Genomic DNA, 13026 nt, shown 5'->3' with positions numbered 1-13026 from the left:
ACAGTAGGCATCTTATCCATAATTTAAAAAATAAAATAAATTAGCTCATGCCAACAGCATGGCTGCACTTGCTGTCTGCCCAAGGAGTGACATAGCAGGTATGACCTTTTCGTTTGCAGGTCCTGGGTGACAGAAAAGAGGGCAAATGCCAGCAAAGGGAACAAGTGCTGATGAATGCTGTCCCCTCTCTGCTCCCACTATTGCACATGGCAAAATAAGGATGTGCAGTACCAACCATCCAGTAGCATGACTGGAGAGTCGTGAGGTGCTGGCCCAGAGAGGCATTAAAAGTCACAGTGCTCTCAACGGTCATTAAGACTTGTGTTTAGTTTGGTAATGCTGTCCTGATGAAGTCTGACGTAAATTCACAGGGCCACATGGTGGCTAGTGATGGATAATCCTCAAACTAATAGAAATCTGAAGTACGTACATGCACATTAATATTTCATATATTACGGAATGATTTGAAACTTGATGTGATCCAAAGCCAGTCTGGGAGAAAGGGAAATACTGGATTCACTTCATTTTATTGTTCTGTATCAGTGGGTGATTTCCCTTTCCCCAGATGCATGACTGGTATAAAATAAGACAACAGCAGGCCACGGAGACTTAAAACACTAGTCCTGCTGCCTGAGAGCTAATGCTTCAAATCCTGTGTTGCAGACAACATGGAATCGGACCATCTCAGATCTCTGCAGAGACATTTCTTACAGGAATAATTTAGAGGGAGAGATACTGCACAGCATTTTAGTAGCACCTTCCTTTTTCCTCATTGGTTTTGGCCAGTGTTAAAACCACCTCATTTCCTAAAAGCACTGACAACATGCACAACCTGCGTGAAAGTCCCTTTGTGACTGATTTCAAAAGCCAGTGCAGGTGCTTTTCCGTTATTCCATACTCTGTGGTCCAACAAATTTCACAGATAATTGTGCAAGAAATATTGAGGTTGCCTCTGAAAGAGTTTAAAAAAGACTGGAAGAAGATTGAAGAGAAGGGAACAAAAAATTCAAGCCTTAAAAAGATGTGTGTCCGAGAGCATCATTAACCGTAACACAGTAAACTTCAGTGTAGATGAACAAATTATGTATTATTCAAAGGCCTTGAAGAACACACGAACATAGCCACCTACTGACTGTACAGAATGGTTCAATACCACTGTAAATTATATGGTACAAAGCACATGATTCACAGTATAAAAATCACAGTATTAAAATTATAAATATTTTGTATTCCTATTACATTTTTATAGCAATCATATGAAGTATTAAAGCTGAGAGAATATTACCAGAGCTTTTTTGTTAATATTTACTCAGTAACTCCACGGGCTCACTTGGCCTCTGTTCCCACCTCCGTCGCTGGCTATTTGTGACCAGTCCTGTTTACTGATATCCTGGGAGGAACGTGAGCGGCCGCTGCAAAGTGCAGTAGAAAGCAAAAGTGTGTATCCTTACAGGGAATGGGAAACTTCCAAATAGGAGAATTTTCATAAGCTTTCAACTAGAGTGTAGAAAAGGTGGTTACTCCCATGTCCAATCAAACGTTTATGTTGTGTATACTGAGTACTAAAATGAACTGCTTAAAAAACCCCAAAACAACAAACCAAACAAACAAAAAAAAAGAAGTGGCCACAGACTGTTTTGCTAATGGAAGCAGCCAAAGAAAACTGCAAGTCATGTGTAGACAAGCCCTAAAGAACAAAAAAAAAAAAAAAAGACATAATTGTATTAATCAATTCACTGCTGCCACTTGCTCATTGCTGCTCTCTAGCCCACACAGCCAACTTTTTCATGCCACAGAAGAAAATTCAGAAAGGTGACATCAATTTTGTATGAAGATTAGGTCAATGAAAAACGAGAAGTGGACATTGTAGTCCTGACCCAAATATGACAGTGTTGGTATAACCTTTACATTTGGTACTGCCACAGCAAAGTTATTTTGATGTTATGAAACCTCATATGATGCCAAGATCTGGTAGAACCACCAAACCTGGAGCAGTCTGCAGCCATTTATTTGAAGAAAAGTGTCTTGGGTCATAAGAAAGCAAAAGCAAAATAAAAACGGCTTTTGTGGAGGCATTGTGAATGCAAATCTCTCAATAATATTTAAATATTTTGAGAATATGCTGAGTAAGTCTAGAAAAGGTTCAAAAACCAATTTTACAGGTATTTAAAAGTCACATTTTTTCATCAGGGTTTTACTGTGCTCAGTGTGTTCCATACAGTGAAGGAAGATGGGGCAGGAAAAGAAAGCTCTGATGAAGTAATGAACAAGATTAAGAATACCTCCCCATTATGCGTGAGCAACAGAAGAAATCTTGGTCCCACAATGTGGAAGATGTACTGGGAATGGTGAAAAATTCTTAAAAAAGACAAATATCTATTTAAAAAAAAGAGAAATACATGAGGGTTTCTTTTCTTCTTTTTCATTTTAGTGTATTCTTTTAGTTTTATGTGGAATAACAGAAAATTAACTTAAGAAAAAACAAGGAAAATTTTGGAGCCACCGGCTGATCTTTATTCACAGAGGTGAACAGATTTTCTAAAGGATGTGGGCCTGACACCGGAAAGGACAATCGTCATGTGCCCACTGACCCTACCAGGAAGATACAAGAGGACTTGCTATAAAGAAGCAGAGGGCGTTACTGGGAACATCTCTCTCTGATAACCACAGTATCAAAAGAAGAAATCAATTAACAAAGACAAAGGAACAAAACCTCAACCCACAGGAGAAATTGAACTAGCCATGCGACAGCTAGCAAGGGGACAAATCCCAGCTATTTGTGCTGACACCTGAGTGCACGCATAAGCCCACAGAGCCTATTGCAAGAGGAGGAAAATTCATGGGCTTCTAAAACAAGGAAGGCAAGCTGTTTGTGAGCATAGCAGAGAGGGAAGGTGTGAATTCAGAAGCATGGCTAAGAAACCCTTGCAGAAATAACCTGCACATCACACAAAAAGTGCCTGCAGTAACAGGAAAATGAGAGAGAGCAGGTCCATCAAGGTGTGAAGCTAGAGGGGTCTGCATGCTAGTCTGAGCTGCAAACTCAAGCCCTGTACCGGCCCTGGTCGTCTCTGAAGTGCGTGGGCAGGATGGTAGATCAGGAGCTTGCTCTGGTACCTTCAGACAGCCGATGCATACGCTGTGTCCAACAGCGTTGCTGCAGAGTAGGTTAGTAACACTCTAAGCTGCACAGGTCCCCTGTGCTCTGGAGGCAGAGGGCTGGGGACTCCCTGGACATGCTCAACACTGCTTTCCCTAAAAAAAAGGGATCCTCTCAAGCTGCTGTAACACAAATGAAGTAAATCCATTTGGGACTTGCTCTGGAGAGGTATTTGGGCAAAGGGAGAAAATAGTAACAGCCATGACAGAGGGCTGAACAGACTGATGCTCACGGTATGTGCTACGGCCAAGTGACACACAAGATAAATTGTAGGGAGGGAAGGGAGCATTCAAAACCATCCTTCAAAAAAAAGAAAAAAAAGGCCTTAAAGTAGTGAAGGGAATCATGAAAGTAAATGTGCAACAGAAGAGGCAAAGAAACAGAAACTGGCATCTCTGTTTCATGACAAGATTTGGCTTTTGTTTTGCTCTCACAGCTGCTACTACATAATTCATTGGTGGTTGAGGCAGGTTTTAGGACAGTGTCTACTGAATGAGCGGCAAGGAATAATTTATAACTTCTGAGGCTGCCACAGCCTGGCCTCACTATACTTTTTTAAGATGAGGCCCCAAAGAAAAAGTTTGCTGGACTTGGCAGGAAGTGATGCTTGGGAATACACAGCAACTTCCCACCCTTCATAGAATCATAGAATCATAGAATCATTGAGGTTGGAAAAGACCTCTAAGATCATCGAGTCCAACCGTCAACCCAACACCACCATGCCCACTAAACCATGTCCCTAAGTGCCTCATCTACTCGTCTTTTAAATACTTCCAGGGATGGGGACTCCACCACTTCCCTGGGCAGCCTGTTCCAATGTTTAACCACTCTTTCAGTAAAGACATTTTTCCTCACGTCCAATCTAAACCTCCCCTGGCACAACTTGAGGCCATTTCCTCTTGTCCTATTGTTTGTTACTTGGGAGAAGAGACCAACACCCACCTCGCTACAACCTCCTTTCAGGTAGTTGTAGAGAGCGATGAGGTCTCCCCTGAGCCTCCTTTTCTCCAGGCTAAACAACCCCAGTTCCCTCAGCCGCTCCTCATGAGACTTGTTCTCCAGACCCCTCACCAGCCTCGTTGCCCTTCTCTGGACACGCTCCAGCACCTCGACGTCCTTCTTGTAGTGAGGGGCCCAAAACTGAACACGGTATTCGAGGTGCGGCCTCACCAGTGCCGAGTACAGGGGCACGATCACTTCCCTACTCCTGCTGGCCACACTATTTCTGATACAGGCCAGGATGCCATTGGCCTTCTTGGCCGCCTGGGCACACTGCCGGCTCATGTTCAGCCGGCTGTCGACCAACACCCCCAGGTCCTTTTCCAACAGGCAGCTTTCCAGCCACTCTTCATAGTACAAATAACACATACTCAGCCTGAATTTCAGCTCATTCAGGAGGAGGACTGCATACGTGAGTCCTAGGTACTATAATGGTGTGCTACCCATAATGAGATCTCACAACAAGAGGACAAAAGGACCATTTATCACCCCTGATACTTATTAAAAAGATAAAGCTTATTCCTACGTATAACTGTACTCTTTCTTAAACAGAAAACAAAGCTAGCTCTCCACACAGTCCTACCTATGCAGCCCAGTTGCGTCCCAGAGCAATGGCTGGTAGGAGTGGAAGGCAATGCAATCTCTCCTCTGTAACATGAACTCAAACTGTCAAAGCATCAGCCTCGATGAGATGTTTTCTGATGAAATTGGACCGAGAAACACCAAAAGCTTGATTCTGATCCTATTAAGTCACAATTTGGCCAATGGTAAAAACAGAGCAAGGCAGGTTCAGCTTGTTTTATACACACTACTAAACAGCTATCAGGTGGAGATGGGTCGAGGTAAAAATCAACTACAGATGGGAGTCAAACTGCTAACATGAGATCTCCCACTCCTTGTCACCTCTCAAAGGTGATCAGCCTGTCTGGGTGTGAGTATACTGCTGTACCTGAACACCCATGGATTTTTAATTAATGGACCTAAGCAAGCTTTCTTAGTGACAGATTATGGCTTGAAATCGTATACAGTGTAAAACCCAGTGTGAGATTACATGGTCTTAATCCTTTCAATATAGTAGGTAAAGAAGGTAAAAAGTTGCAGATGACCTTTTGAAATGTTCTCATGTACAAAAGAAACAGCAAATCCCAAATCTTTGTGTGAGTTAAAGTATTGACGTCAATGGGACTCCCATAGGAAGTTTTGGGAGTTTGCCTTAGCGAGAACAGAACCACTGAATAGGTCAAAGTTTTGACTTAAAACAGGTCAGTATGTCAAAAGTCACAAAGGAAAGTCTGGGATAAAACAAAGGCCAAAGAAAATGCCCCTTCTATTAATTTTTACGAGCAGCATATTGGGCTTTTGAACCGTTCACCAGCCATCTACAAAAGAAGCTATGGGCTGACTACAATGACTAAACTTGAAAGGGGAGAACGTTCCTTTGTAGTTCACGTTTGCTGGCTTTGAAGTCACTGCGAGTCTTACCAGTGACTTCAATGGGACTAGCTTTGCACTTTTCTATTAGCCATTGTTTTATCCTTACTCCTTTCAAAATTCCAGACAATAACATTTCTTTTTATTGTAATCCTGACAGAGCAATTAGGCTCCAGTCCACACCTGCACCCGACCTTTTTTTCTTAACACAGCATTCTTTGAGCTCCTCTTCTCTGAACAGAATTATGAGATCTGATTTAATGGTGTCTCTCAACTCTACTCGGTGCCTCTGTTTTTCATGACCTGCTCAAGAACATGAAATTCTTCAAGGCTTGTACAGCTGATCTTTGGTTAAGACCAGCTGTAGGTTTCACCTACGGTTTTATGAGTGTGCTTAACAGAAAAAGAAAAGCTTCTTTTTATCAGGGTAATTAAGCAATAACAGAATGACAGAATGTGGATTGAAGTGTAATCATTCACAGGTGCGTTCATAGCATGTTTTTAGTCATGAGTTCAGAAGCTCAATCGCATTCCCAGTGTGACAACCTATGAATTACTGCTTCAATTTAAAAATTTGAAAGCGTTTTTGAAATAATAAAACATTTTCTTTCTATCTTTAATATATAAACCAGATACGTACACACCACAAATACTTACTGAGAAAATGCGAGGTTCTCATCCCTCCAAGGCACCCCCAATCTCTCATCTTTTCAGTGTTGAATGTGCAAGCCTCAGAGCTTTGTCTACACGGCCCACTATGTCCACCAATACTCCTGTCTTTGGGCTACAGCTGGAACAGCCCCTGCTCACTTGCTAGTGCCTTTGCAGCATGTGATTGAGGAAAGGTACCCAGAGGAAACCATTTGCCCCGATGTTTCCTTGTACCGCTCCCCCTTCTCACTCACGCGGGGGGAAGAACGACAGACCCAAAGAGGAAATGTTGGGTGCTTCCAAAACCTGCAGCTACGCCGCCACCCCTAGACATCCAGCCACGTGAAGGATGAGGAGAGCCCCGGGCAGTGCCCACCTCAACTCTAGCCAAAACGACCCCTGGCTTTTTGAAGCACCTTTGGGCTGGGGGGTGGTATATACACTGGCACCAGATGTTTACTATAAAGAGTAGCAGGGAACTTTTATGAGATATTCTGTTTCACAAAGCTGCTGCACAGAGGGATTCTGCAACACGGAGCAGCCTGTTTGGGAAGGGTGACTAATGGGATTAGTATCACTTACTCCCCATCTTCTTATGCAATTTATATTTTGCTAAGCACTTCCAAGCCGCGGCTCTCTCCCCGATTGCTGCATGGTTTCACCTTGCAGCGGTGGCAGGGGAGCCCCTGAGAGGAATACAGCCTGTGGAGCTAGACCTGATATGAAACCCAGACACAAATAACATGGTATTTTCCCTTCAGCAAAAAAATCCCCATGACAAGAAACAGCACCAGTGACTTCAAAAGACAAAGATTTTTTTCCTAGCTTTCTGTAATGTTTGTTACAGGACAAGACCACAGGTTTCATTTATTTATCTTTTTTGCCACTGACTTTTCAAATGGCTAATTAAATCAAAATGAATGGCTGATGTCCTTTGAACTATTCATGAATTAAAACTAATGTGGCACCAGGGCGGCCCTGTGAAGTGACGCAAGGGATAATTTTGTCCAGTTATTTATTAAGGGCTTGATCCTGCCACAGAATCTGTTACACTTATCTAAGTGCCTGTACTGAATACTATACTCTCATTTTTGTGAGTAAATCTTAACGTGACCCATGTGCACAGAACCATGCACTAAAGTAGCAGGCAAGGTGGTGTAAATGTACGCTTATGCTTATAGATTTTTCTGTTTTGTTAAATAGAGAACACAACAAAGTTCCTATGCATAATCTATAGACTTAAAGCTATTTACTGGATGGTACACAAACAGAGACATATATACAGGAGGAGCTACTTGCCATCAACACAGGAAGGTCTGTTTCTTGTAGTCCCAGCCACTTTCCCAGGTAGACAGGAGCATTTTACTGTTTGTGATCTTTCCTCAATTCGATTCTTATTACAGCATCTGTGTGCTGCTATAACTTCACACGTTCCTCCTTCTGGCAAAAAAGAAAAAAGAAAAAAAGAAAAAAAGAAAAAGAGAATATTGACACTCTGATTAGGAAGAGCAGCAGTGGCTAATCAAAGCACCCAGGCATGCTCCTGTCTGTGTCTCTGCATGGCTTCTATACAGGTGGGATTACAATGCTATTTCTCCCATTATGCATGCTCCTGAATAAGCCAGGTGCTGCTATACTTCAGTTTTAATAGGGAATGCAGATAAATGTCCCTCTAGAGTAGATATAGCTTGCCTGTCTTATATCAGAAGCTTCTCTGACATCAGCAAAATTTTTGGCCTAAAAATGGCTGTGTCAAGGTCTGGGCCTGAAGAAATGTAGGTAACATACTACAGTAAACGTGCAACAACTGTTGGCTGATTTTATACTTGTAATATTGGAGGCCTCTTCCCCCAAACATTCTCTCATACGAGGACAGGGGCTAAGGGAATCCATCTAGAAATAAGTTTTTTCTCCAGATATTTGATTCTATACCAGTACTCAGCCCTTAGGGGATGATGATCAGCCTCTGCAAATTACAGGATGGTCCAACAGCATTTCCCTTTGCTACCCCACTCACTAAATTGGCAGTTTTAAGGGCAGGAAACATTCCCGTTGTGTGCAAGATCACCAGGCTTAATTTGTCTTCTCCCTAATTGATCTTTATGAACATTTGCAATAGTTTGATTAGGTAGAGAACACAAAGGAGTGATAGACAGGTAGATGGTGGCTTAAGGTTTATGAATTCTTGGTGGTTGTGGCATATGCTACGCACAGAAATGGAGCGTCAAGTGTATTATTCCCATTCACCTCAGTAGTACAGTGCAAGGAGATGAGTCACCACAGTGGGCTAATGCGCTGCCCAAGTAATTTCTTGGTTCCTCAGTTCAGATTGTTTTAGCTCATAATCACCAAGTATTTAACAGTGCCAGTCTGCTCCCCACAGATATTTGGCTACTTCATGAAATTGTGGCATAAATTTGGCAGGATTTGTTTAAACTTAGCACAAAACATCATGCACAGCCTACTAAAGAGCAGGATGTGTAAGAAGATTTGCTAGGTTTGCTAGAAAAGCATTATTACTTCATGCCACTATGAAATGCTAACTGTACATTGCTTTTACTATAGCGTAAAAAGCATTATTCCTATCTTTGGCTTTCACTCTTCTTTTTGAAACAACTTTGGGAGCTTTTGAACGCTATAGTAACCCTGCAGCCAAGTAGGAGAATAAGCAGTGTGGAGATGCTGATCCACGTCTGGCTGTGAACAAGGGATTTTGGAAAAGATCTGGGAGTCCAGCGGCATCTCCCTGTGCAGGAGCGAGTCCAGCTACCTGGTAATTCTACAAATGTGGTATTTCTGTAGTGAAGCACTAGGGTAGATGGGCAGGGAGGAGTCTCCCTTCACTCTGTGCTGTTAAGGTCATATGGTGGTGTGCCATAAGGTGCACCCGCATCATTAAGTAGTGCAACAACTACCAATGAACAGGGACTCCAGAAAGTGTGGAAATGTTTTATAATATTAAATTTTCAAACCACTGACTGTCCAGGGTGAGCCAGTGGATGAAAGCCTGTGAATGTCCATTAGGGTAAATGAGCTTAGGTTGCATGGTGATGGGGTTAAGCACTGATGAGTTTGCAAGCATGAGACAAGACTAACTGCAGTAAATATTTAACTCATCTGGAGAGAAATGCTGCTTCATGTATTAGTTATTAGGTGCATTTGGCATGCTGACACAAGCTTTTTGAAAGCCAATAGGTGTCACAGAAGAGAGATCCCAACAATTCAGAAAGCCATCATCTGACAAATGGTCTTTTAAGTGTCTCTTAGGAGTAAGAGGAATTGTGACGATCAACTCAGCCCCAAATGCTTGTATTTTTCTATGAAGTAATTCTTCAGATAAATTCCCTGTTCCCCCATCCAAATCATATTGAAAGCAATGAAAAGATTCTCATTGGTTAATTCATCTTATGGTCATGCCTTAAGAGAAGAAAGATTTGTGATTTTATTGATCGCAACCTCAACAATAAAGATAATGTATGCAGTAATAAGCATTTCTAATTTTAGACTACATAGACTGTGTGGTAAATATCTGTGAATAAGCTAAATGCTTAATTTTCTCTATTAATTTGCTGTATGAGTACTAATAACCACACGAGCTAGTCTTGCTTATTTGGTTATCTATTCAAAATAATGGGTTGTGGTGGATGAGCTTTATAATGCCTTTAATCGTTATGTGGAAGCGCAAGTTGTTGCAGCAATAAAGAAATTAACTCAAAGTGTATAGTTGTTTAGGAGTAGCAAAACATAATGAAACTATAAAAGCAATGAAAAAGCACTTGTTTTACCACTAGACAGTTAAGTACATTAATTGGAACTTTTATCTGCACGGACTATATCTGTAATGCAAATAATAATAATAATACTAACAACAGTAATAAAAAGACCCTCCCCGGTGCTGATACAGAAGAAAAAATCCATCTCACATGGAGAAAGTTATGCATGTTACACACCCGGTTTTCCTGGAAAATTTGTTATGTGGGATCAGAGTTTTCCATTAAAGCACAGTTAGCCTATGAATGACTGCTGGATAGCATTGCATGCAATGTGTTTTGCCGGTATATATTTTAGCAGCCGTGCATATACATGTTAGACCTTTTAAAAGCCGTATACAAACCGGGAATAGATAGAGGTACCCAGACAAATACAAATGGACACAGTGAGACTAGGAAAAAACCTCATTGAAAAAGCACACTCTTGATTACGTTAGTCACAGAAATATATATATCACAAATATACTGGGGGATACAGACATGTTCAACTTAAATCTCTATTTTAGCTGTACAAATGAGGAAACAAGTTAGAGCGGGGAGCGGAACATGAATCAATCTTCAGTTTCCACCGAAAAAATGTTAACACGTTCAGATGTATATGTGAAGTACCTTTTTAATCTGTGATTTTTATTTTTTCTTTCCAACTTTTTTTTTTTTTTTGGGGGGGGGGGGGGAGCGGGGAGAGCACCAAGAAATGCTGTAATACCATCTGAGGACTTCTGCTCCTGAACCAGTGATTTTTTTTCAGTGGTTCTTCTAGGTTATGGGAAGACCTGGTGAGATGTTACAGTGCTGGGAGTCCTGAAAAAATGTGAATTATTGACCTGCTAGGCTGTGAGTGCAGCAAAAGTTTAAATCCTTGTCACAAAGAACAGAAATGTCTTTTTTTGGAAGTTTATGGTCTATTGAACTAAGGTAGCTTCTGGCTTTGTTTCCATAATAACAGCCTCATCCAACTCATTCAAGTCAACAGGGTATTTGCCATTGATCTTTAAAGGAGACAGAAGGGCCCTAAAATCCTCTAAGTAAGCGTCTTCTGAATGTTTTGTTGACAGTTACATTTCATGAAGTGGCTGCTTTATCCACCTGGTAAGAAAAATAACTTATGTTTTTTTAATTCCCTCCTGCCCCAAGAAAATAAGAAAAAAGCTTAGAAATTAAACAGGAACTTGCAAATCAGGAATAGCTTTGCTCTTTCGTCAAGAAGCTTCAGAGGTGAATGAAAATGTCCTAACATGACTTATATCCTCTTCACACCAAACATTAGCAGGACTTGATGGTAAGAACAGCTGACCCTTTCTGAGCGCTCAGTTCACAGGATGCCCTGAACTTTGCATGAAGGAAATGTGAAGCCTACCAAAGCAAGAGGGACAGAATTGGCTGCCAGGAAGGATGCTGGGCTGTTGAAGATGGCAACTATCTGTGGTATTACGACTCTGCTCATATTTCCTAGCCTTTCGGAAGTATTTGTTCTGCATAGGCTCAAAATACAAAACTGTAGAAATTATATATCATTCTTCCTGTAAAACAGGGACAACTGTCTGTTACTCCTGCAAATGGTTTAATTCTAATTGGAGGGCACTACACTCCTGAAATCATGTTCATTTTTGTCTCTTATAAAGCCACCTTGAGTTTACACACTGCAGAGTGAAATATTTTATCATGAGTATGAGCCTACTGTGGGTGGCTGTGATTTAAAATATCTAATCATCTATAGGGTCTGAGTGCATGCCTGGCAGAAGCCAAAAAGCCATCTTCTAGTCATCTCTGTTTTTTATGTCTCTAGCTGAGAGGTAATAATAAAAGCATATTTTGCACTTCAAAATTATAACTCGCCTCTGTATTCTAACCAAGCCTGAACTTATCAGTAAACAAACATAAAAAAGGCAAACAGCAGTACTGATTTGTGTTATACATTGAGGAAGTCATTAACTATGACTCAGGTAGCAAAACTTATACGTTCTCTCTTTGACAGTGATGACAATTTAATAGTATTTGACTCTGCTGAGTTACATGGAGCATCCTGCAGCAATGAGAGAGTTTGTTTATCAAAATGATAAACATGTTTTCATTTCCTCCTTGGCTGCATGTATGTGATCAGAAGTCTAAGGCCATCAAGAAATCACTTATTCTGGCCACCAGGCAGACATTAAGCTATTCACGACCATCTGTGCTTGAAATGAGTTCCACTTAATGGACCTTCCTAGGGCAGGTCAGTCATAATGAATGCATGTGTGCATGAATGCATGAGCAAAGCACCGCTTAGGTGAGACTTCTTGGGTTGTTTGGCGGAGGCACAGACAGTTGATAGATAAGATATGCCCTTCTTTTTGGGGTCATATGCCCAATGATTTTAGAATTCAGATCCTCTGTTACGTTTGCTTCCATCTCATTGTCAATGCACCATGCAACCTAATCCAGTTGAAGGTTGTTGTAAGAACTTGTTCATGTTACTTGCAAAAATATAGTGATACCCAAACAACTACATAGGCTTTGCTGGTCAAATTCTGCCCTCTGTTACACTGTAAGCAATCCACCGTGGGAATACGAGCAAAGGAAATCATATGGACCAATTTTATCAAGATTTCCAGACAGTTCATTAGGACTATTACTGGTTTTGATAGCTCTATTTATTTCTATAGCTTCAGCTAGACAGTCTATGTCCCAGTGTTATCATCCTGTTTGGGGTCACAGAATCATAGAATCATAGAATCATTAAGGTTGGAAAAGACCTCTAAGATCATCGAGTCCAACCGTCAACCCAACACCACCATGCCCACTAAACCATGTCCCTAAGTGCCTCATCTACATGTCTTCTAAATACCTCCAGGGATGGGGACTCCACCACTTCCCTGGGCAGCCTGTTCCAATGTTTCACCACTCTTTCAGTAAAGACATTTTTCCTCACGTCCAATCTAAACCTCCCCTGGCGCAACTTGAGGCCATTTCCTCTCGTCCCATCGCTTGTTACTTGGGAGAAGAGACTGACCCCCACCTCGCTACAACCTCCTTTCA

General features: G+C 41.4%; 1 protein-coding gene across 4 annotated transcripts in view; it reads right to left on the bottom strand.

Annotated features, from left to right (window-relative positions):
- The window catches only part of TAFA1 (TAFA chemokine like family member 1), a 241649-nt gene that overhangs the window by 47080 nt on the left and 181543 nt on the right, over positions 1 to 13026 (bottom strand). For 2 of the 4 annotated variants that reach the window (XR_012996038.1, XM_076346619.1), the window contains exon 3: positions 7541 to 7681. Coding sequence is in view for 2 of the 4 variants with exons in the window: in XM_076346619.1 (XP_076202734.1) it covers positions 7541 to 7681 (141 nt within the window). In the remaining 2 variants the exon portion in view is untranslated. The remainder of the gene's footprint in view (positions 1 to 7540; positions 7682 to 13026) is intronic. The other 2 variants (XR_012996039.1, XM_076346620.1) reach the window with 1 other exon arrangement.

This window comes from Aptenodytes patagonicus, chromosome 8 (genome assembly GCF_965638725.1).
Source record: "Aptenodytes patagonicus chromosome 8, bAptPat1.pri.cur, whole genome shotgun sequence".
Lineage (NCBI taxonomy): Eukaryota > Metazoa > Chordata > Aves > Sphenisciformes > Spheniscidae > Aptenodytes > Aptenodytes patagonicus.
This window is presented reverse-complemented; position numbering and strand designations above follow the sequence as displayed.